The sequence below is a fragment of the Callorhinus ursinus genome, unplaced genomic scaffold (genome assembly GCF_003265705.2).
Source record: "Callorhinus ursinus isolate GAN/ISIS: 27379988/994484 unplaced genomic scaffold, GSC_fseal_2.0 scaffold3, whole genome shotgun sequence".
In the NCBI taxonomy this organism is placed as follows: domain Eukaryota; kingdom Metazoa; phylum Chordata; class Mammalia; order Carnivora; family Otariidae; genus Callorhinus; species Callorhinus ursinus.
Genome location: NW_027397065.1, coordinates 80,265,360 through 80,287,045, shown reverse-complemented (window position 1 = coordinate 80,287,045; position 21,686 = coordinate 80,265,360). Strand labels below are relative to the sequence as shown.

Here is a 21,686-nt window from a genome sequence, read left to right as displayed (position 1 = left end):
AATTGGTAATTTCCCATGTTGGTCAGAATAGGGGAAATGGCCACTGTCCTACAATGCTGATGGAGAGTCATATTCATATAGTGCTGACAGTGGGCAATTTGGAAGTGTTTGTCAAAAATTTCATGGTGCACATTCCATAACCCAACATTTCTCCATCTGACTCAACTCTACAGTCATACACTCAATGTGTGTGCAGAGTTCACTGCAGTGTTTTTACTGCGGTCAAAATTTATAAACTACCTAAATGTCCCTCAACAGGAAAACTGTTAAATAATTTGTTAGATTCATTGTGAAGAATATATACATTGGTTAAAAAATAATAAAGGGTCATACGTACTGATACACTGTCAAGTGAAAGAAATTACAGAACAAGGCAGGTAGTAGGGAAAGAGAAACACTATAAATACACAGAATTGGAATATATATGTAAATGAATTCTTCAGACAGTCTTAGAAGTAACAGTCTTAACAAGGGATCACCAAGACTGTGGTAATGGATTGGGGGTGGGCCCCAGGAGGTAAGTAAAAGGAGGGATTATCCGTTTTTATTCTACTGGTTTCTTTCCTATCTGAATTATTTAAATTTTAACATACATTTTAACAATATCACATTTTCCTGAATTATTTGTGTAGTTTATTTATTTTTAAAGATTTTATTTATTTATTTGACAGAGACACAGAGAGAGAGGGAACACAAGCAGGGGGAGTGGGAGAGGGAGAAGCAGGCTTCCCGTGGAGCAGGGAGCCCAATGCGGGACTAGATCCCAGGACCCTGGGATCACGACCTGAGCCGAAGGCAGATGCTTAACGACTGAGCCACCCAAGCGCCCTATTTGTGTAGTTTAAAACAGTTTTGTAAATCATTAGACTTACCCCAAATTCCATAGTGATGCGTGGTGGCTCATGAACTAGTATTCAGCCTCCCTCACTGATCACTGATTGGGAAGCGTTCTTTCTCTTTTCCTGAACTGATTTAAATATAATCCTGAAAGGGTTTCTCTAATATCTTCCATGCTTTTTTCAAGCCCAGCTAGTATCTTTAAAATCGTCATTCTGAACTCTAGTTCTGACAATCCTGTAAATCTTGGCACAACTTAAATTGAAGCATCTCTAAGATACATTTTTCTAGACTGCTCATTCTTACAGCAGTTGGGGAAGGACATGGGACAATGTCTCTTAAGCACTTTGAAAAGTGCCTGGTGCACCAGTGCTCAAAAAATGGTGGCTCCCATTATCAGGAAGTGTCTCTAGAAATAGTCATTGTGGCGCAACACAAACTCTGTAACATGTGTGCTTGTTTCCCTGGCTCCTCCAAGGTTCAGCCGTGGTCAGCCTGAGAAAGTGTGTCCACAGGGAGGTGACCAAACATACTCTTAACCTCCTACTCCAGATCACTCTCAACCCTCCTTAAGAAAGACTTTCGGTCCTGGAAATGACATGTTGAGATTCCCTTAAAGTAAACACGTGTCTAATCTACATCACTTTCCATAGCTGTTTGCTATGCAATCAAGTCAGCTTTAATCCTTAAATGTCTGGAGGTCAATAAAGCAATATATTTATTGTACTGAGTTCTGAATGGGTTTACTATACGAAAGTTAAAAGAGGATAACTGTATCATTTCATTATGGTATAATCACTTTGCTGGCACGGTTTGGTTCTGATCCCACATCTAGAAGAAATTCCATTGTCAGACTCCAATAGCGCATGAGAAGTGAGCTCTCTCACGTCTGAAGTGCTAGACAAACTCAGACTCACACTTGATGAGGAGCTCTGTGTTACTTTTTATAACATACAACTGCACCCATGTAGAGTTAGCACCTTATCTGCTGTAAGGACCCTGTCTTCAAGTTACAAACTAAAGCTGCCTTCAACTGTGACCAATATTCTCTTAGTCCTTCATGGGAATAGTAATCTTCTATGAGCATGGAGCTGCTAGGAAATGGTTTTAATGCAGAACATGCAGTGTGGAGACATTATCAATTCTCTCCTTACTCTCAATGAAACTTTATGCTGTTTTATTGAAAAATGTCCCAATTGTGTACCAACCCTTTGCTGCAATATTGCCACAAAAATTAATATGCTCAGTATTTGCTCAAGGTTTAACTGCTGAAAACATGTTGCTGACCGTGCAAAACAATTTTAATTTACTGTGTATGTCGTTTAGTACCTATGGTTTGCAGCTAAGAAAAAAGGCACTTAATAAGTAATATAAATTATTTTTCTTACTGTATCAAAATCTGATGAAGAATATTTTTCTAGCCATCCAAACTAAAATATGCACTAGCTACCAAGATATTGAACTGCAAATTAACCATGCTAATATATGCAATTATTATCACGTTTGGCTTATTAAGTATTCTATGAAATTTATTTTGGTCTAGAAATACATTTCAATTTTTGATAAGGCAGAAGTACTATATGTACATTTTTATGTAAAAGATATTGTTTTTATTTTATGTATTTATTTATTCACTTAAAATCCCCCACACTTTAACCCTATTTAAAATACATTTAATGAACGTTATGGCCACATCATCGTCTAATGGAAGCTTCATATTCCTATAGTCCCCAGTCCCACCGAAGACGCTTGGAAACCACAGTAGAAATGGTTTTCCCTGACCAAACATAACATTCCTTGTACCTTTTGCCATGCTCTCATGGACTATTTGATAAAAGAGTTACTCAGTCAAGGAGGCAAGGACAGTGTTACAACCAAGTTCTTTGATGATGAGTATTTACACATCATTTATTTTCAGTAACTAATAACGTCATATTTTCTATGCATCAAAACAAGAGTAATTGTGGCCTCCTTGATCTGGAAAGGGCATGCCTGTGAGTTCAAACAGTATTTGTCTAATGCTCACTGTGAGTGCTCTTAAAAAGCCTGTACCTCTAAACCAAAATTATATTTCCCATTTAGAAAAAGAAAACTCTACTTATCTCTCCTTTTTCCTTCCTCTATTTCTTTGTTGTTTCCAGTTATTTCCAGGGTAACAGAGCCTTTCCTGGGGATTCACAACCAGCCAGAGAGACTCATTCTCCACATCCCCTCCCACCAGTGATGAACCTCAGGAGATGGTCAGTGCCTAGTTCCTGCTTAATTACAGTTCCTCTGGTTGTTAACTAAGAACCCAAACTGCTTGAAAAAATTTTCTCCCTCAAGCAAGATGACTTGCCATGAGTAAAACAATCAGTAGTAATTAAAAACCTCATTTTCAAATATAGTTCGTAAGTTTTACATCAAAAAAATTGCTTCTCATCTAAACTCTTTTAAAATGTTGCCCTAAGCAAAAGGCCCTCTTTAAAAAAAACCTAAAGCCAAACCAAAAAAAAAAAAAAAGCCAAAATGCAATCACTGTTTTTCAAATAACAACACTGCTCCAATATTTATGAATCCAAATAAAGGATTTTTTTTGTCTTGCTGACAAAAATATCTATAAAATATTTAATCATCGATATAGTGCAAATATTTTGGTATAGACCACTAGGTGCTATAATTATCTTCAATTTAAACTTGTTGTGCCCAGATAGTCAATGGGCAATCAAAATGTGAATGCACTCCCTAAAATCACTTTAAATGGATTTAACATTCTGCTTGAGTTCACATACTTCACACTCTTAAACCATTTAAAAAGTGGCTATTCCAAAATCTCTGAACAGAGTAAAATTTAACTCCCCCAAATTGCAGAGTGTAAAAAAAAGAAAACAGAAATGTTTGATTTAATCAAATCGAATCAAATAGAAAAACAGGCACCTTTTTTGAAACAAATCAGGTGAACAATAACAGATGTCAATTAAGTAAATGGAACCTGGGCCAAATGTATTTTCAAACAAGATGCAAAAAGTAGAGAAACATCTCTAACGTGATGGAATTCTGTGCACCATGAGACACGTTTCAAGAATATAACTGGAGTTAACAGGAAACACTAGAGGGCAGAGTTGCATAGTGAAGTTCTTCTAACTCTAACTGGAGAAAGGGATACCAATACTCAGATGTTTGCTCAGATAAATCGTCAAGACCGGCCACTAACTGACTTATTTTGAAAGACTTTAAACTTTTAACAGATGACCTAAACTCATCCACTACAAGAGGCAATCAAGCAAATTCAGGAAACCCAGATAAGGACTCCATGGACAATACTTACCCTCAGCATGATCTATTTTCCCTCTTGCATGTGTTGATAAATACAAATCTTACTCCCCATGAAATGACCATCATTTTTCTCCTGAATAAAGGATTCTTAATAACCCACTTTGCTTATGGCCTTTGAAAGCCAAGGGTTGTAAGTTATAGATGACATTTCCAGTCAAATTTGGGGAACTGATTATTCCATTTTGGTTGACTAAGTACCATAAGATCAAACAAAATGACTCCATATTATTAAAAGTTTTCTGATGAGATGGAAGGAGTGTTCACCCTTCAAAACTCCCTTATATTCATATTCTCTGTCAATGGCAGAGATTTAAAAAAAAGATGGGCTGCCCAGCATCTTGTTGCACTGATTAATGGAAGCCATTTATTCCAAATGGATTTTGGAAGCCCAGATGTCAGCTCCAGAAGCAACATAAAAAGTCATTTCCACTCTTTAAGTCAATGTGTGACTTTCATAGTGGCCAACTCATGTTCAGTATCTCCCAATTATATTACCTTGAAAATCACAGTCTCAAACATTCATTCTCCAAATAGCTAAGTTTCCTAGATGACATTCAATGAGATGATGGAGCTTCTCTTTAAAACAATCCACCTCAAAGATTTTATGTTTTTCAACACCAGGAGAAAATCGGCCCAATATTCATTCTTACTTATTTTATTATCACTATACTTATAAAAATCATTGTTAAATGATTGTTTAATGATTTAATCAATGTTAAATGTTAAATGGCTGGCTCAGTGGGTGAAGCATATGACTCTTGATCTCGGGGTCCTGAATTTGAACCCCACACTGGGCATAGAGATTACTTTAAAAAATAATTACAATCCAAAATAGCTAAATTTCTCATATATCACAGTTTTTATTTTAAAATCCTAACCCCTTGATAATTCTGTAGATGGAACAGTGAATAACTCAAGGACAAATTGAGCATCTGTGACTCTAAAATACAACCTCACTATCCTTCTTCTCTTAATATCTTTTTGTACTCTTTTTCCTTGCTCCTAAATAACGAATATATTGAATCTTTACCCTGATATTTGGGATATTACAATGGATTAGGAAATTGGCCACTATCAAGGCTTTTAATATATTGATGCAAATTATAAAACTATAGGCTATAAAGATTGACCTTGCCAGTTCACAGAAAACTGAAACCCAGAATGAAATGTGTTTCAATGGGAAAATTAGTCATAGTGAATATTCATTCACATACCCTATTTCTAGAAAGCCATAAATTAAAAAATTCTGAGAATCAAAATCAAAGATCATGGATTGGTAAGCCTTCTCTGACCAACCTACCTAAAAATTTAACCATCCCTTCCCAAGATCTCTCCTTCTTTGCCCAGTATTTTTTTCCTTAGCACTTACCACTAATTTTCTCATTATCTTATTTAGAGTTTTTTATTTATCCCTCTCTGGATTGTATGTCCTCTGAAGGCAGGGATTTTATTTCTTTTGTTTACTCTTTTGTTCATCCCTAGTCCTGGAACAGTGCCTGTCAATTAGTAATTAAATATTTGTTGTATTACTTAAAGAAATAACAACAAATACAAAATCTGGCAGAATTGTATGTGTTACAACTCTTGTTCTAACGAGGTTGGAAGTCTAGGATTAGTAAAGCACCATCACATGCCAAGAACTCTGAAAAATGTTACTTGATTTAACTTTCCCAAAAACATGATGAAATTAAGACCTATGGCATCACTGCTGGTCACATAGCTTGGTAAGTGGTTGAGTTAAAAATTTGGACCCTGGTCTGCATATTGCTAAAGTCCACTCTTTTTTCTATTATATCACACTGACCCTCATATAATCTCAACCCCTCTAGAAGATGTGTAACAAGTCTTTTAAAGGAGGGGCTTAAGTTACAAAAGCTAATTGTGTCCACAAACTCATACTCGGGAGGCTCTGGAGACCTTGGAAGAAGCAGTTGAATATTTATGAGTGGCAATAAGTATCTCCTACTTACTTGAAAAGCAGAGTCCTACAACTCCTCAATTACTCACACCAAGTCTCAGGTGATTGGGGAAAGAAAAGATAATGAAAAATCACGGCTTCTTCATGATTATGGGAGAGGACAACTGCACAAATACACGGGTTAACAGAAGACTTGATGGGGATTGAAACACATAATCTCATTTTGCACATAATCACCATGATTTCAGAATCATAGATTCTCCCTAAATTGATAACTTCACAAAGAAGCTAGTTCAACAACATTTATTGATTTTCAGAAGGCTCTATTCCAGGAATAACCATATGCAGGTCCAAATTCCCTTAGCTGCCAACAATCCAACTATATGCTGTCTGCAAGGATACACTTTAGATTCAAAGACCAAATCGCGTGAAAGCACAAGGATGAAAAAGGATATATATCTAAACAGTAACCAAAAGAGAGCTGGAGTGGCTATACCACTCCAGTGGTTGGTACCACAATATCAGGCAAAACAGACTTTAAGATAAAAATTGCTACTAGAGACAATGGATGTTTTGTCATGATAAAACAAAGTCTCAAGAAGATATAACACTCATAAACATATTTGCTTCTAATAACAGAGCCCCAAAATACAAAAAGCAAAAACTGACAGAAAGGAAGAGAGAAATAGACAATTCAATAATAGTTAGAGATTTAAATACCCCACTTTCAACTAAACAGAAGATCAACAGAAAATAGAATCCCTGAACAACACTATCAATCAATATGACAAGCACACATTTATAGTATACACCACTCAACAACAGCACAATACACACTCTTCTCACAAGTACATGGAACATTCTCCTCACAAGTACATGGAACATTCTCCAGGACAGACCATGTATTAGGCCCAAATCCCCTACCCAAAATACTTTGGGCCATATATGTTTCAGAATTTGAAACTGTCCAGGTTTTTAAAATATGATATGGTGCATTTTCAACATAAATGGAACATCCCACATCCTCAGCAAGGTCTAGGTCAACATCCTATTAACTAATCACAGTATTTCTATGGCAAAACAAATAAATATTGATCTTAACTGATAGCTAGATAAAGACCATGAGTAGCCTCAAGTAAATTCAGATATTATGTCTTCAAATAAGTTACAAAAAAAAAAAATTAAAACACATATGTTGCTTCAACTTTCAAACATTTTTCTAATGGATCCACTTTCCCTCATCTCTGCCACCATCATGATCTACTATTATGTCCTTCTCATCCACCCACCAAGGAAGCCTTCTAACAGCATTCCTGCCTCAGCCCAGCCTCTCTCCAACCCAGTCTCCACAAAGCAATCAAAGACATCTATTATTACTACTATATTACTCCTCTGCCTGAGACTTTCCAATGTCTTCCCCTTGCGCTTAGAATGAAACATGAATTCCACACGATGGCCTGATGGTGAGGTGCGCCCCTGCTTCCACAGCGACATCACTTGCTCCTTCTCTGTCACGGTCCTCTTTTTATTCCCTCCAACACACCAAGCTCTTACCTACTTAGAGTCTTTGGTTTAACTACTCTCCCTTTCAGCATGTTCTTCAAAGAGTTTTTCAAAGGTGCGATTATCATCAACCTTTCAGTCTAAGTTCAGATGTTGCCTCCTCAGAAAGACTTTCCCTACCGCTTCTACCTAGATATACTTAGACTTCCCCATAATCTTTTTTCTAATAAAATGGACTTGGGAGTATTTTTAGGTTTACATAAAAGTTACGAAGCTAGTATAGAGTTCCTATGTACTCTGCACACAGTTTCCCTCGTTAACATTTTACATGACTAGGATATGCTAACACTGGTGCATTGCTATTAACTAAGCTCCACACTTTCATAGGATTTCACTAGTTCTTCTCCAGTGTCCTTTTTTTTTTTTTTCTGTTCCAGCATCCCATCCAGGACACCACAACAGTACATTTTGTCATTACATCTCTTTAACTCCCTCTGATCTGTGACAGTTTCTTGGACTTTCCTTATTTTTCCTTCACAGTGTGGAAGAGCCCTGGTCAGGTACTTGTAGGCTCTCCCCCAATTTGGTTTGGGCTGATGTTCTTCTCATTATTAGACTAGGTTATAGGTTCTTAAGAGGAAGACCATGGAGGTAAAGTAGTCTCATCACATCATAACAACAGCCTATGTTATGAATATGACTTATCACAGATAATGTTAAATTTGATCACCTGGCTAACATCATATTTGCCAGGCTTCTCCCCTGGATGGTTACTCCCCTGCCTCCTTCCACCTTGTAATGAATCTACTCTTGAGAAGCAGGTCACTAAGTACATCTCACATTCAGGAGGGTACAACTGGGGCACAACTCCATTGTGCGAGATGCAAAAAAAATATTTGGAATTCTTCAGTTAGGGAGATTTGTCTCTTCTCCCTCATTCACTTATTCAATCATTTATTTATATCAGTATGCACTCATGGATGTTTATATTATAGTTTAAGTTATAATCCAATACTACATTATTTATTTCATTGCTCAAAGTATTCCAGATTTAGCCAGTTCAGGTTGGCCTTTATATTGCTTTGCTATGCCTCCATCCCTTTGTTTTTCAAGCACTTCTTTACTTTCTGGTACAAGATACTCTAGCCTCATCTTGTGTAAGAACACCATTTTGTATGTGACTGGTTCCCTTTACTGGAAAATGGTATTGGAACCAAGATCTGATGCTAGGTGAGTTTATTACTACTGGAGTGTCACTACCATTAGGCTCTCTCAGCAGACAGAGCTAGGAAATGGATGTGTGTATACTAACCCATGCATAGGCACATATCTATAAATATTTATATCTATCTTGAGCAAAACATGAAATTTATACTGATGTCTCCAACTCTAATCCAGGACCACATGGCTCACTCTAGCATGTCCTGTCTTAACCACTCAGTTTATTTCCAGTAGAAGTATTAACATAATCTATAATTACCTAGTTTTAAAAATTTATTTGCTTACTTATTTACAGTCTATCCCTCATCATCAAGGATTTAAAATAAGAAGCAGAGGTTTACCTAACTCTGTAGTTCTAGGACCTAGAACAGTGCCTGCTACATAATAGTGGTTAATTTATTGGATGTGTGAAAAAATAATCAACAGAAAACTACTGATTATATAATTCTTAATAGGGAATAACAAAGATAGAATATTTTGAAGCTAACCCCTGACATGAGTAAAATCATATTCTAGACCAAAAATAAACACATATTAATCCATCACTATGCCCTGTTATATTAATAATCTCCACACATTCATCATCACTTAGCATTGAAATTTTCCCTACGAGCAATTCAAGGAATGGTTGGTGTTTTCCCCCTAAAGTTTCCTGTAGTAGACCTTAATCATGTCCAAAATGAAAGTAGCATACTCTATCTCAAATTTCCTTTTCTGTAACAGTAAAGTGCAGGTCAGAGAGAAGATGTAGGCAGGAGGCAGGGAGATGAGTCACCCACTGGTACATGTTTCACCAAATTACTCAAAAAGTTTTCAATACACAAAAGTCTTTCCCTCCACAGTCTAAGAAACATGTGTCATCCAAAGCTACCCAACAAATTTTGGCACAATTACTTATTATTTTGTTGGCTTAGCATTTTTTCACTTTAAGATTTTATTTATTTATCTGACAGAGAGAGAGCTAGCATGGGCAGGGGGAGGGGCAGAGGGGGAGGGAGAAGCAGACTCCCTGCTGAGCAAGGAGCCTGATGTGGGACTTGATTCCCAGGACACTGGGATCAGACCTGAGCTGAAGGCAGATGCTTAACAACTGAGCCACCCAGGCACCCCAATTTTTCACTTCTTTATACTGCTTCTCAAATTGCTGACAAGTCTTGTCTAAATCTGAAAATGACTTTAATAGAAGCTATAGCAGTAGGACTGAGAGTCCACCATAGAAGTAAAGGAAACGGTTTCGGAAGGGATGAAAAGGTGATTTTACATTCAAAATTTTCTTTCAACTTCCAGGTTTGAGCTTGGGCATACTTGGTCCTAGAGGATACAACAAGGGTAAGGATCAATAACCTTTCCTCTCTAAAAGGACTGGAGCTTCCTCTGGCAAGCTCCCATCTACTTGCTCCCACTAAAAATAAGGGAAAATGTTTTCAAGAAAAGGAAGAAAAAGATGGAATGACCATAAAACAAATATTTACTGAATGCTGAATATATTCCTAGTAAACCCTATGCTCTGTTCTACCCTACTATAAACTCTTTAAGTTCTTTATTTTTTCTTTAAACTAATAAAGAGATTCCTCTTACATGCATATTCATGTAAAAAAATTGCAAATGTAACATAGAAAAGAAGTTAATACTGGGGGAGGCAGTGAGGGGAGAGAAAAGAGTAAAAGTATTTCCTGGAATATTCTGGAATATTCTTTCACAAGAATCTAAGTAAAAGTCCCTGATATTTGTGAGAAACGTTATTATTCCTAAAAATCTTTTTTAACAGGCTGAACAAACCAAGGCGAGCCTGTATACATTTCTTGAAATAGTTCCTTGTTTATTTGAACTATATTGTAACTCAGAGTCATGACACAAATGAACATCAAGGCACAAGTGTATGTCCATATATAACAAAGGAGTGCCCAGAGGGTTCCTGTAATTAGAGCTAGATGCATATGGGAGGGACCACCCCCCCGTGCCCAAATTAAGCTTTGGCCACTTGCACATAATTAGCATACCAAAATGAGAAACAAAACCAAAAGGCATATTAAGGCAATGACACTCTATTACTATGATAAGGATACACCACCCAAGTGTTATCAAAGTGAACTGTCTTGAAGAGATAAAAACTGGAGAGAGAGCATGGTTTTTAGACAGTAGTTTCCAGAGCATACCACACCTAAAACAAAGGATGGAATAAGAAATGTCTCCTCAGTAAATTCTCTTATTGACTTTGCCTATATAGAAATGCTTCCAGGTTTCTGTCATGTCTTCCCACGTGACTGCTTCCTGCTGAGGCCATCCACCTCTACCTACAAGGGACATCCGTTTGGCTAAATCTTATAGAACAGCTGCTGAATTATAAGTTATGCTCACAGGGAAGATGCTGTCAAATATCCAAGGATACAGAAAGCACAAGCCACAGTGCAGTTTTTCCTGGAGAGACCTCTGAGTCTACCATCCATTTACTTGTAATTGTAGGCGACCATCTCCTGTCCGTCGCCTCCCTGCTGCTCCGAAGGGTCAGAAGCACACACGCTTTGTCCTCAGTCATACCACATTCTACCCTTACAAGGCCCGAAAATAGAAGGAAGCCAAGTTTATCAGTCACATCACAGCAAAGCCACATGCCAAGCAGGAAATGAGCAAGGAAGAAATAGTCTGTTCTCTTGCTACATCTCCCTGTGCTGGAGTATTGTTATCACCAGTGGAAAAGCACATCTGAAGTTATGTTACAACTGTACATTTTGTTAAAAAAAAAAAGTCACCTCCTTTTCTCTCAGGTGACAGATTCTACACCAAAAAAGTTCTCCCAAGTAGACATTCTTAGCGGTTCGTCTATACCCATGATCATACAGCAAAATTTCCAACAAATTATTCAAATTCTCAGAACAAACCCTAGATGAAATTCTTCAACCAGTGACAACCTCAAGAAAGCACGTGTGTCACACATGGGTAATTCCACATTCACAGAGTCTCTTTTCATGACATTTTATTTTTGAAAAGAGCAGACATGTCTCTCTGGAACCTTTTTTTTTTTTAGGTTTTAAAAATAGATCCCTCTATTACTCTTAAGGCTTTTTCCTGTGGTCTGAAGAAGTGAACAAACTTTGCCCTAGCACATTGAGAACAGAATTATTAGAAGAGCAATTTAAGAACAAGTTGAGAACTAACAGCCTGTAGATGGCTGACGTGTGAACAATGAATGCAACTTGTTTTCCTTAAGACATATTCTCACTGCATGAATATGAACATGACCCCCATGGTTCTGTTCATCTTAAAAGCCATTTGCTTATTCATTCATTCATTCATTCATTCATTCCACAAGTATTCACTGAATGACCACCGAGTGACCAAGAAAGAGAAGTTTTCCTAAGCTACGTTGAGCTGTGTTAGGAAATTTGTTCTAAAACTCTTCCCATCAGCTTGCTCTCCTAGAAGGCAAGCTTGGAAACCCCAATCAAACTAAATATTATTTTAAGACATTCAAAAGGGGGTATTCTAAGCATACCTGCTGGGTTGCAGATAGCCTGGAAGGACTTGCTTTAGGAATGGATCTGCGAACCCTCTCTAAAATGCATTCTACAACTCAAGGAGATGAAATGGTGGCCTAGTCCAGGGACGCTGAGGGTTTATTCTGGGATGTCTCTGCCTTCCGCTTCTAACTTAACTAAATCTGCTCCTGGAAATGGAGAGTTTGAGTCTGATACAACCAAGAAACGGTTTGGAAAAAACAATGGTTTTAATATTTAGTATTAAGAAGTTAATAGCATTTTGTTATGGAGCTACAGTGCCACCATTTTCTGAATGATATAGGTTTATGATGATTTCACTCAAAATTACAAAGAAACACATACAAATGTTGGAACACTTCACCCATTTCATCTTCTAAGAGGTCAGAAAACACCTATGTCCAGAGAGATACTCAATTTGCGTAAATCAGGGGTTGGCAAACTTTTGCCAAATCCATTTGGGCCCAATCCAGCTCAACACCTCTTTTTGTGTTGCCCACAAGTTTTTAAATTTTAAATGGTTGGGGTTGGGAGGGGAGACAAAAGGAAGATATGCTTTCCTGATATGTTAAGGTTACATGAAATTCAAACTTCAGGGCCTACAAGAGAAGATTTAGTGGAACACAGACACACTCACTCCTTCATACAATGTTTATGACTGCTTTCATGCTAGGACAGTAACTATAATATTTTAGGCCCTCAAAGCCTAAAATATTTACTCTCTGGCCCTTTATAGAACAGATGTTCTAACCTCTGGTTTACATAACAAGATAAATATCATCAGGTGAAGACATTTTGGAGCCATAGCAAGGTTCCTTTACCCAACCACTCCCAAATTTTCTTGCCACCATAACTTGCTTTGACCAAAAAGTCTGCCCAAGCTCCACCCCAGCGGGGGGTGAGGATGGGGGTTCTTTCTTCTACAGGCAGCTGGGTGGGGGGGCCAAGAAAGTAAAGAAGAGAAAGGTATCAAAGTGGAAATATACTTTAAAAGAGGGAGGGAATGTACCAAAGCAAATGTGTGTAGAAGACAGTTTTGAAGAGTATCACCCATCTGGGCAACACCATCCCCAATCCTCTTTCAATAAAGGGTAGAAGCCAACACCCACACACAATGCCTAAAGACTCCATCTCTTTTTACTACCATCTCAGAACAGAATTTGCCTTGAGACAAATTGTAAAATCCCAGTACACGTGGCCTATACAATAAGTAAGATGGCTTGTAAGTAGTAGTACACAAAGTGTAATTTACATATTTTATTCAGCAGAGAATCATTAATCTATTCTAGCGAGTAAAATGAAGATTCATGTGTTTTGAGAATTAGTAAGCAAATGAAACAAAAATAATTTCAAAGGCGAGCAAACTGCCTCATGATGTGTTCTTTGTTTATTTTGACATTTTTAATTACCTATAAAATATGCCAACATATGCATTTAAATATTCCACTTTAATGTTGTTTCTCAGTTGTTTAGGCATGGTAATGAAAAGCTTCTCCTCAGCTTGCCATTTGCTAGCAAACCTACAGAGAATGTTAGTAAGAGCAACAGTTAGAAAAAAAAGGGGGAGGCTCACCACGCGAACCAGGTTGTACGCATGCAGACATTTTTAAGCTATAAAACGCAAATGCCTTGAAGTATTTCAAATGACAGCACACAATACTGCTAAAGTTCATGCTCTGATGTTTTCTTATTACATTTTCAAAATCACAGTTGATTTTCTAGAATAACTTGCCAACTTCTCCTAGTGCATCAGCTACATTGTGAGAATGACTACATCACTTCTGAAGGTAGTCCGCCCCTTTCATGCCACAGCACCATTTAGGGAAATAAAGACTCCAGCGTCCCCAAGAAGTTAAAGTTTTATAAACACTTTACAAAGAAGGTCCAGAATATGAGCCCTGAGGAGGCTACCTGGTGCCAACTTCCTCTCTAACTCAAAACTGTCATGATGAGTGAGCCCCAGGGTTTTAAGAATTTGGATAAAAATGAAAAACACTCCCAAGTTGTTCTCCCTCTCAGAAGACCTTCCCATCATTCTTCCTGCTATGAGAAGACGTGTTGCACACAGCACACTGTAGGTGTTGAAAGGAAAAGCCATAAGGGGAATGCTGATAAAAATGTGAGAGGCTAGGGAAAACGTCCAGGGGCCTAATACTCATAAAGGTATATGGCCCACAGGCAACTCTCAATGCCATCCAAGGCAAGATCCTTCCTAGTCCTTTCCTTTGGTACTCTAAGTAAGGGAGGAAGAAGGAAAGCTGATGGACGCCACTATTCGCTCTGACAGATGCTCTGCCAACTGTCTGCGTTTCTTCAGGATCGCCCCCTCCCAGGGATCTCTGGGGGCTTCTCCAACCTCCTCCCACTTGCACACATCCCACCCAGCAGAGGGATCTCCCAGTGTAAAGGAATGATGCCTGAAAAGCTGAGCAGCACTGCTCTGTGCTTGGCTACCTGTGGAAGCATCTCGTAACTCCGATTAAGACCCGTGGCTAGGGATATCTGGAGAGTACATATGCTCTTGTGTGCTGAGATTGTCATATCGCATTACACCCCTGAGTTTTTTAAATGCTGATTCTTTCATTATTTACGAAAGCAAATTTGTTCAGACACTGAGATGGGCTCTCCTAGAAAAAGCGGGGGGGTGGGGGGGGAGGGCATGGTGGTTAAACATCCAGGGAAAAAGAATGATCTGGAAAAAGAAGTCCTTAACTTCACGTTGTTGACAAGAGTTGAAGGACACAACAGGGATCCATGAACCACTGAAGGTCCCCATCTGTTAGCTGAATGAACAAGTAATAATAATCAGAGCCAACATTAAAATGGCACCTACTATGTGCTGGGCACGACTCTAACCACTTTACATATATTATGTATTTAGCCCTCAAAATAGTGGATAAAATAGGTGCCCTTATGATTTTTTAAAGATGAGTTAACTGAGGGGCGCCTGGCTGGCTCAGTCGGTAGAGCCTGACACTCTTGATCTCAGAGTCACGCATTCCAGCCTGATACTGGGTTTAGAGATCACTTTTTAAAAATGAGCTAATGAGGCACAAAGAGTTAAGTAAGTTGTGCAAGGTAATACAGGGAGTACCTTCCATTTACAGTGTATTTTTCTATGTTTAGGCAGTGCGCTATCTTTTATAACAAGTCTGAAGTTTCCCATACAATATGTTACCAAATAAATGTTATCTCTTCAAACATCGATATTTCTTGAACAAGTACAGAAAGCATTCATAAACCTGAATATAGCTTAATTAGTTAATGTCACCAACATCTCAAGATAAATTTGATCTTATATATTCTTAGATTCCACTAATTTTATACCATACTATGAGATTCAAAACAGAATTAGCTTTTACTCTTAAAATATTGTTAGTGCACCATCTTGAATATGTTAATCAATAAAATAGATTCTGCAAGTAGGTAGGAGGGTAAATGCATGTTAATTACTTGGAATGTCTTAATTAACTCCTACTGCTAATGACAAAGCAATTAAGGTTTAAGTATGTTTAGAGGATATATCAGTTTTCTACCAGGTTATGTTGCTGAACATCACTAAAATCCAAAGGAATAGGAGTTTTAGACCCAAGTTCTCAAAGACCTCTAATACTAAGGAGAAAAACAAGTAAAATTAAAGTTTTAGACTCTTTGCAGCACGAGGCCCCCCTCCCCCCCACACACACCTGTTTCCTGGTTAGCTGCTCCTTTCCCTTCTTTGTCTCCATATCCCTCTGAGCACGAGGAAGTACCTCATGGTAGTAATCACTTCTGAAAGTGCTTGAGGGTATGCATCAAGCTTCACTCCATACATTTTTTTTTAAAGCTTTCTTTATTTCTGAGCGCTGGGAGGGAAGTTACGGTGGTGCTTGGTAACCTATCTGGGCTTAACAAGTACTTAATGCAGAGACCAGGGTAGGTAGGTAGAGCTATTTTTAGAAGCTATCTCCTATTGTGAATTAAAGACAGCCACTCTCTTTGAAAGGACAGACTCCAAAGGTGAAGTGTATTTTCCCTTCTCTTGAATGTGGGCTGGCGCTGTGACTTCCTTTAATCAAGAGAATACAGCATACATGAAACTGCTACTTCCAAGATTGGGCCTTAAGAGATCACAGCACTTGCACCTCAACCAGCATACTGTGAAAACTCCAAGTCACAAGGAAAGAGAACTGAGGCACCAGTTGACAGCCCCAGCTGCCTTCCAGCCAACAGCCAGCACCAAGAACAAGTCATATGAGTGAGCCATCCTGGATTGGAGCATTCTAGTCAAACCTCTGGATGGCTATGGCTCCCGGCTGACACCACATATGGAGAGGAACCTTCCAGCTGACCTCAATCAATCCAGGCTCTGAAGAGATCATAACTGATTGTCGTTCAAACTACTAAGTATTTGAGAGGGTTTGTTACACAACAATAAATAGTCAAAAACTTTCTAGACCATCTTAGAGACCCAAGCTAATACCAGTTCCTGAGTGACTCAGCTTTGCACAGGACAAGCCATGATAGGGCCAGAAATGGCTCTGATGGAATTGAGAACACTTTCTAATATGGGGCATGGAGGCTAAGACCATGGACCTCAGAGCCAGACTGAACAAATGTGAATCCTGGCCTTGTCCTTGACTAGATACATACCCAGGAGAAGTTAGGTAACTTTTCTGTGTCTGTCTCAGTTTCCATTTGTGTAAAATAGTGATCATACTATTCCCTACCTCACAGGTTTGTTATGAAGATTAAACATCAGTATCAGCATATGTAAAGCACTTAGAACAGTGCCTGGCACAGAGTAAGTATTCAGCAAATATTCTCTATTAATATTATTATTTATTCTCTCTTCTCTTCTACATCCAAGGAACCACCCACTCACAGCTGTGGAGGTCTCTATACTTAGGACAGAGGGATAGGGAAAGTAATGGGGGGGGTTGCCAAAACATACTTCCTGTTGGATCCTACACCATGAAGAAATGGATTTCTGCCGGGTTATAAAAGCATGAATGTGATAAATGTGACATCTGATCGGCCTCACACCAGCAAGGGAGAAAACCAAAAATCAGAGTGAATGCTCAGTTTGTACATGATCCAGAACAGAAATATCAGACAATTAATAAAACTTTATCTGAGAATAAATTGCTCCTAGGTAGAAGAATCCACACTGTAGGAAACTTATAACTGATTTCCACTCATTAGGAGTACTGACTGAGCTTTTATACATATAACACAGTCCTGGAAAGTTACTTTCTTGGGCATGATCTAAGCTATCATCATCACACTCATATCAACTTTGTTTCTGAATATTATTTTGTAATTCACTCTAACAAACAGGTCACCTTACAGATCAGGGTAGTATTTGCATATGTCATAATAAAATTAATTCTAGTGTATTAGTGACACTGGGTCAGTTTTGGGGTTTGGGTATTTTTTTTTAATTTTTTGGTCATATCATACACACACTTTGGGGAACTGCTTTTGTTAAAATGATATTGAATGATTTGTTTTATGAATGAAGGAAAACATAGTAGCAATCAATTCATTTCGCTATAGAATTAGTAAACAGTACTTTTTCCACCAGCCCTTTGTCTCTTCTTTATTTTAAAATTATATCAAAGACCTATTTCTGTTTACTTCAAAATGAATCATCCCACATGAGTTAATATATGGTAGCCATAAGTTTCTGAAATACTTAGCATTCTATTTGAGCTCTAGAACATCTGGCCATAATGCTTCTCATGGGACTTTTCACTGGAGTTCCAAATTCCCCCTTTCTCATCTCCCCATGTTTCTAGTCATAGAATTATTGTACATCCACTGATACTACTCTTACCCTTATATCCATACATGATTCCAACTGTTTCTCAGGACAGCTACGATAGATCCATAAATTGATACCCAGGTAGTTCAATCAATTAGAGGCTCTGGGAACACGCGTCAGGTTTGTGCCTATCTTCAGCATGATAGCATCACTTATCCACATTAGTTCTTCTTCTTCTCTCCAAATTATTTATAAGCCTTTGGTCAACTTGAAAAAATCCACATTTTCATCTCATGCCTGCTAATCATGCTTTAAATGATGACTATCAAAGATGCAAATTAATTGCAAGCCATACGAAGGATGCACAAATTAAAATCTATGAAATTTAAATTTAAATTAAATTATTAATGCAGTAGTAATTCAGCTTTCAGGTTCCCTCTGCAATCCCTAACAGTTTCACCTATTTTACATTGCTCAATGCAAATTACTTTGGTTAATTTAAACAGAAAGGGACACCAGATTTTATGACTTTCTTCCCCTCCTAACTTTTCGATCCCCTTCCCCCCTTCCTTCTACTGTGTACTTCGTCTCTGTTTTGAACCTACTCTTTCATTTCTGCTTAACTTCAGCCCCACATCACCACCAGATCTCAAGTATACACTATTCTGCTTTAATATGTCATTCTTAATATTTTGAATTTTACATCCCACCAGTCTATTCAAAGAATCTGAATCAGTTTCACCATGGAAAAAACCAAAGCCTATTTTTCCCAAGGGCGTTTGCAGTATTGTGTTTTATGTGATCATACACAAAAAGTTTAAGAATACACACAATTTTAGTGGTATTATTGAGAGTAACTGTTGGAAATACTTCTGCATCCACTATGTAGTTGAACACAGCAAATGAAAGTAGCCAAATCTTCCAAATGCATCACATGAAAAAGAGCCTAGTTAAGTGAAAAAAGTTTTCAGATTAAAACTAATAGATTTAACTGAAGTTTCCAGACTAGTAAAGTTCAGCTTTACTTGCATGTGTCTCCCATTAACAGAGCCCATCTTGGGCTTCAGTGCATAATTAACAATATTATTATTAAAATAAATTGTGTAATATTTCTAATTAATAACTAGTTTAATTGAAGTATAAGACAGTTTACCAACTTGCCCCAAACAAAGATGGGCATAAGTTTATCAAAAAGTAACAAACTAATAAAGGAAACCACTTGAATAAGATGTCTCTTTAGCTTCCCAGATAAAAATGTCACAGATTTCTCCAAGCACAACTCAACAAATTCTAAATCTTGGCTTTATTGTATTTACATAAAATGTTTTTAAGTAGCATATGTAAATATTCTTAGTAGTAACTGAACTCAAGTGCACACATGGTTAGCAAAATCATTTCAGGGTAAAAAAAAAAAATGTCATGGATGTTTACCTGGCAAGGCTGTTTCATTTTAATGGCTATGACATGGTATCTGTAACAGCAGAGCTCACAGGTCCAGGAACCCCTCTCGCTGATCCACTTCAGCAGGCACAGCTGATGTGTATACCGAACTGACCCATCACAGCGGCAGGGGTTTAACAATTCCCCCTGAAAAGAACACAGCCCATGTGAATATTTATGCTCATGTCTCTATTAAAAAAAAACAAAACAAAAAACTAACCCTTGCTTTCTTTTCTTTCAAAGCCATTTACCCGGAAGCATACAAGCATCAAACTATCCGAGAAAATAAAATTAAATTTTTATGCCTCTGATGGGAATGAAACTGAAGTCTTAAAACTATTTCAAAGGTATTGCTGAGAGTTATGACATAAATGTTCTACCAACATACAAAATGTCTGCAAGATATAGCTCCCAATACCCTTGGGGGAAATCTGTACTATGAAATCTCTTTAATAACTTCTAAGTGGATGGTCAGATGCATTTCCTCTGCAGTTATTCTTAATCATCGCTAAAGAAGAAATGCATGGCATCCCAGAAAGTAGCTTGCAGTAGCATTATGCTTTTATTTTTTTCTAAATGTAGCATCATAAATATTGACTTAGGGCACTATATTCCTGAAAGCCTGCATATTCTTACACAATTTCCTTACCTTTAAAAATATTAAACCTAATGTTTTCTCAGACCACATTTTGTAAGAGATAAGTTATCCTGTTGTCTCCATGATTACTCTCATATAAGTTTGCATGCACCTCTAATGGAGTTTTTAATTTAGTTTTTAATTTATGTTTCTAACAAAACACAAAATACATTGTTAGCTAAATAGGCTTTCTTTCACAAGGTCAAAATACATTCCTATTTCTCTTGTAAAAACTTTAACACGCTCTTCACATCAGTGAGATTAAGTCAACATAACTTGCAATATGTAAAGACCCTGCCCTTTTTGGTTTTGGCATGACTCATCCCCAGTTTGTATTCTAAGACTATCTACCTCAGGATACATTTGTAGAAAAGGGGACATAGGTTTGTTTCTAAAATCCATTTAGCAATTCACAAAAGAGATACTTAGGGCATGATCTTGAAAGCACCTGAGGAATGCGTAACTGCAAAACCAGGTAGGAAAAAAAAAATAAGTGTAGATCAAATTAAACCCTGCATTCGCCACCGGGACATTTTCATCTGCCTTCACAGCAAGGGAAAAGGGAACCCAAGTAGCAGTCGCTCAGTTGGCCGGACCAGACTAGCGGGGTGGCAAGGAAGGGGGAGGCGAGCTCTGTCCGTGGTGCTGAAAGGTCGATCCTCCCGAGCAGGAGCGGGTCCAGTCCCGACCAGAGCCCACCGCCAGCTGCTCCGAGGTCTCCCGGGGCCTTACCTGCTCCGCGCCCTGGAAGCAGATCTTGCAGATGGGCTGGTGGTGCTGGTGCTGGTGCCCGGCGCGCTGGTCGCCACCACCGCTGCTGCTGCTGCGGCTGCTACACACCGAGCGTGTCTCGGGCTGGTCGCCGGCGCCCCGCCGCTCGCCCTCCCCGCCCGCACCGGCCTCAGACTCCCCGGGGACGCCCTTCCCCGCCGCCGCCGCCTCAGGGACCGCCGCCTCCGGAAGGCGCCTCGGACCTTCCCTGGAGTCGCCAGCCGCCGACACCTCCTGGCCGGCGGGCGGCAGGGGCACCGGCGGCGGCGGCAGCTCGTCCGCGCCCCGGCGCCGCGGGACCACCTCCTTCGGCGGTTCGTCTGGTCCCGCGGCGCGCTCGGGGGACGCGGGCGGCGCGGGCAGCGGTGGCAGGTAGCGTGGGGCCGCGGGGACCGAGGCCGGCTCTCCCGGCGGCGGCGGCGACGGCGGTGGCGGCGGCGGCGGCGACGGGGGCGGCTCGGTGTCCCCACTCTCCGCCCCGCGGCGCAGACTGCCGCTGAGGCCGCCCTCAAAGCTCATGGTGGTGTCGCTGCCGCCCTCCTGTCAGCCCAGCTGGCGGGCCGGGCTCGGGCAGTAGCCGAAGGGAGAACGGAGGGGGCGGGAGGACAGAGGGAGGAGTGCAGGGAGGGAGTAGGGTGGGAAGGGGGACCGGGGCGCCAGGGGCTGGGGGGCGGGACGGGGAGGGGACGCGGAAGACCCGGCGGCGGCGGCAGTAGCGGCTGCTCCGCGGAGCCGCCGGCTCGGCTCTGATGGAGGCGGCGCCGAATTCGGCTGCGCGTGAGAGCCGCGCCGCGGGGGGGCGGG

General features: G+C 39.5%; 1 protein-coding gene across 1 annotated transcript in view; it reads right to left on the bottom strand.

Moving 5' to 3' along the window:
* MARCHF11 (membrane associated ring-CH-type finger 11) overlaps positions 1 to 21,592 on the bottom strand; it is a 99,534-nt gene extending 77,942 nt beyond the window's left edge. The window contains exons 1-2 of the mRNA XM_025866682.2: positions 20,844 to 21,592; positions 19,466 to 19,621 (exon numbers count right to left, since the gene is read on the bottom strand). Of these exons, the coding sequence (XP_025722467.1) occupies positions 19,466 to 19,621; positions 20,844 to 21,401 (714 nt within the window). The 5' untranslated portion in view covers positions 21,402 to 21,592. The remainder of the gene's footprint in view (positions 1 to 19,465; positions 19,622 to 20,843) is intronic.
* Between the last annotated feature and the right edge of the window lie 94 nt (positions 21,593 to 21,686).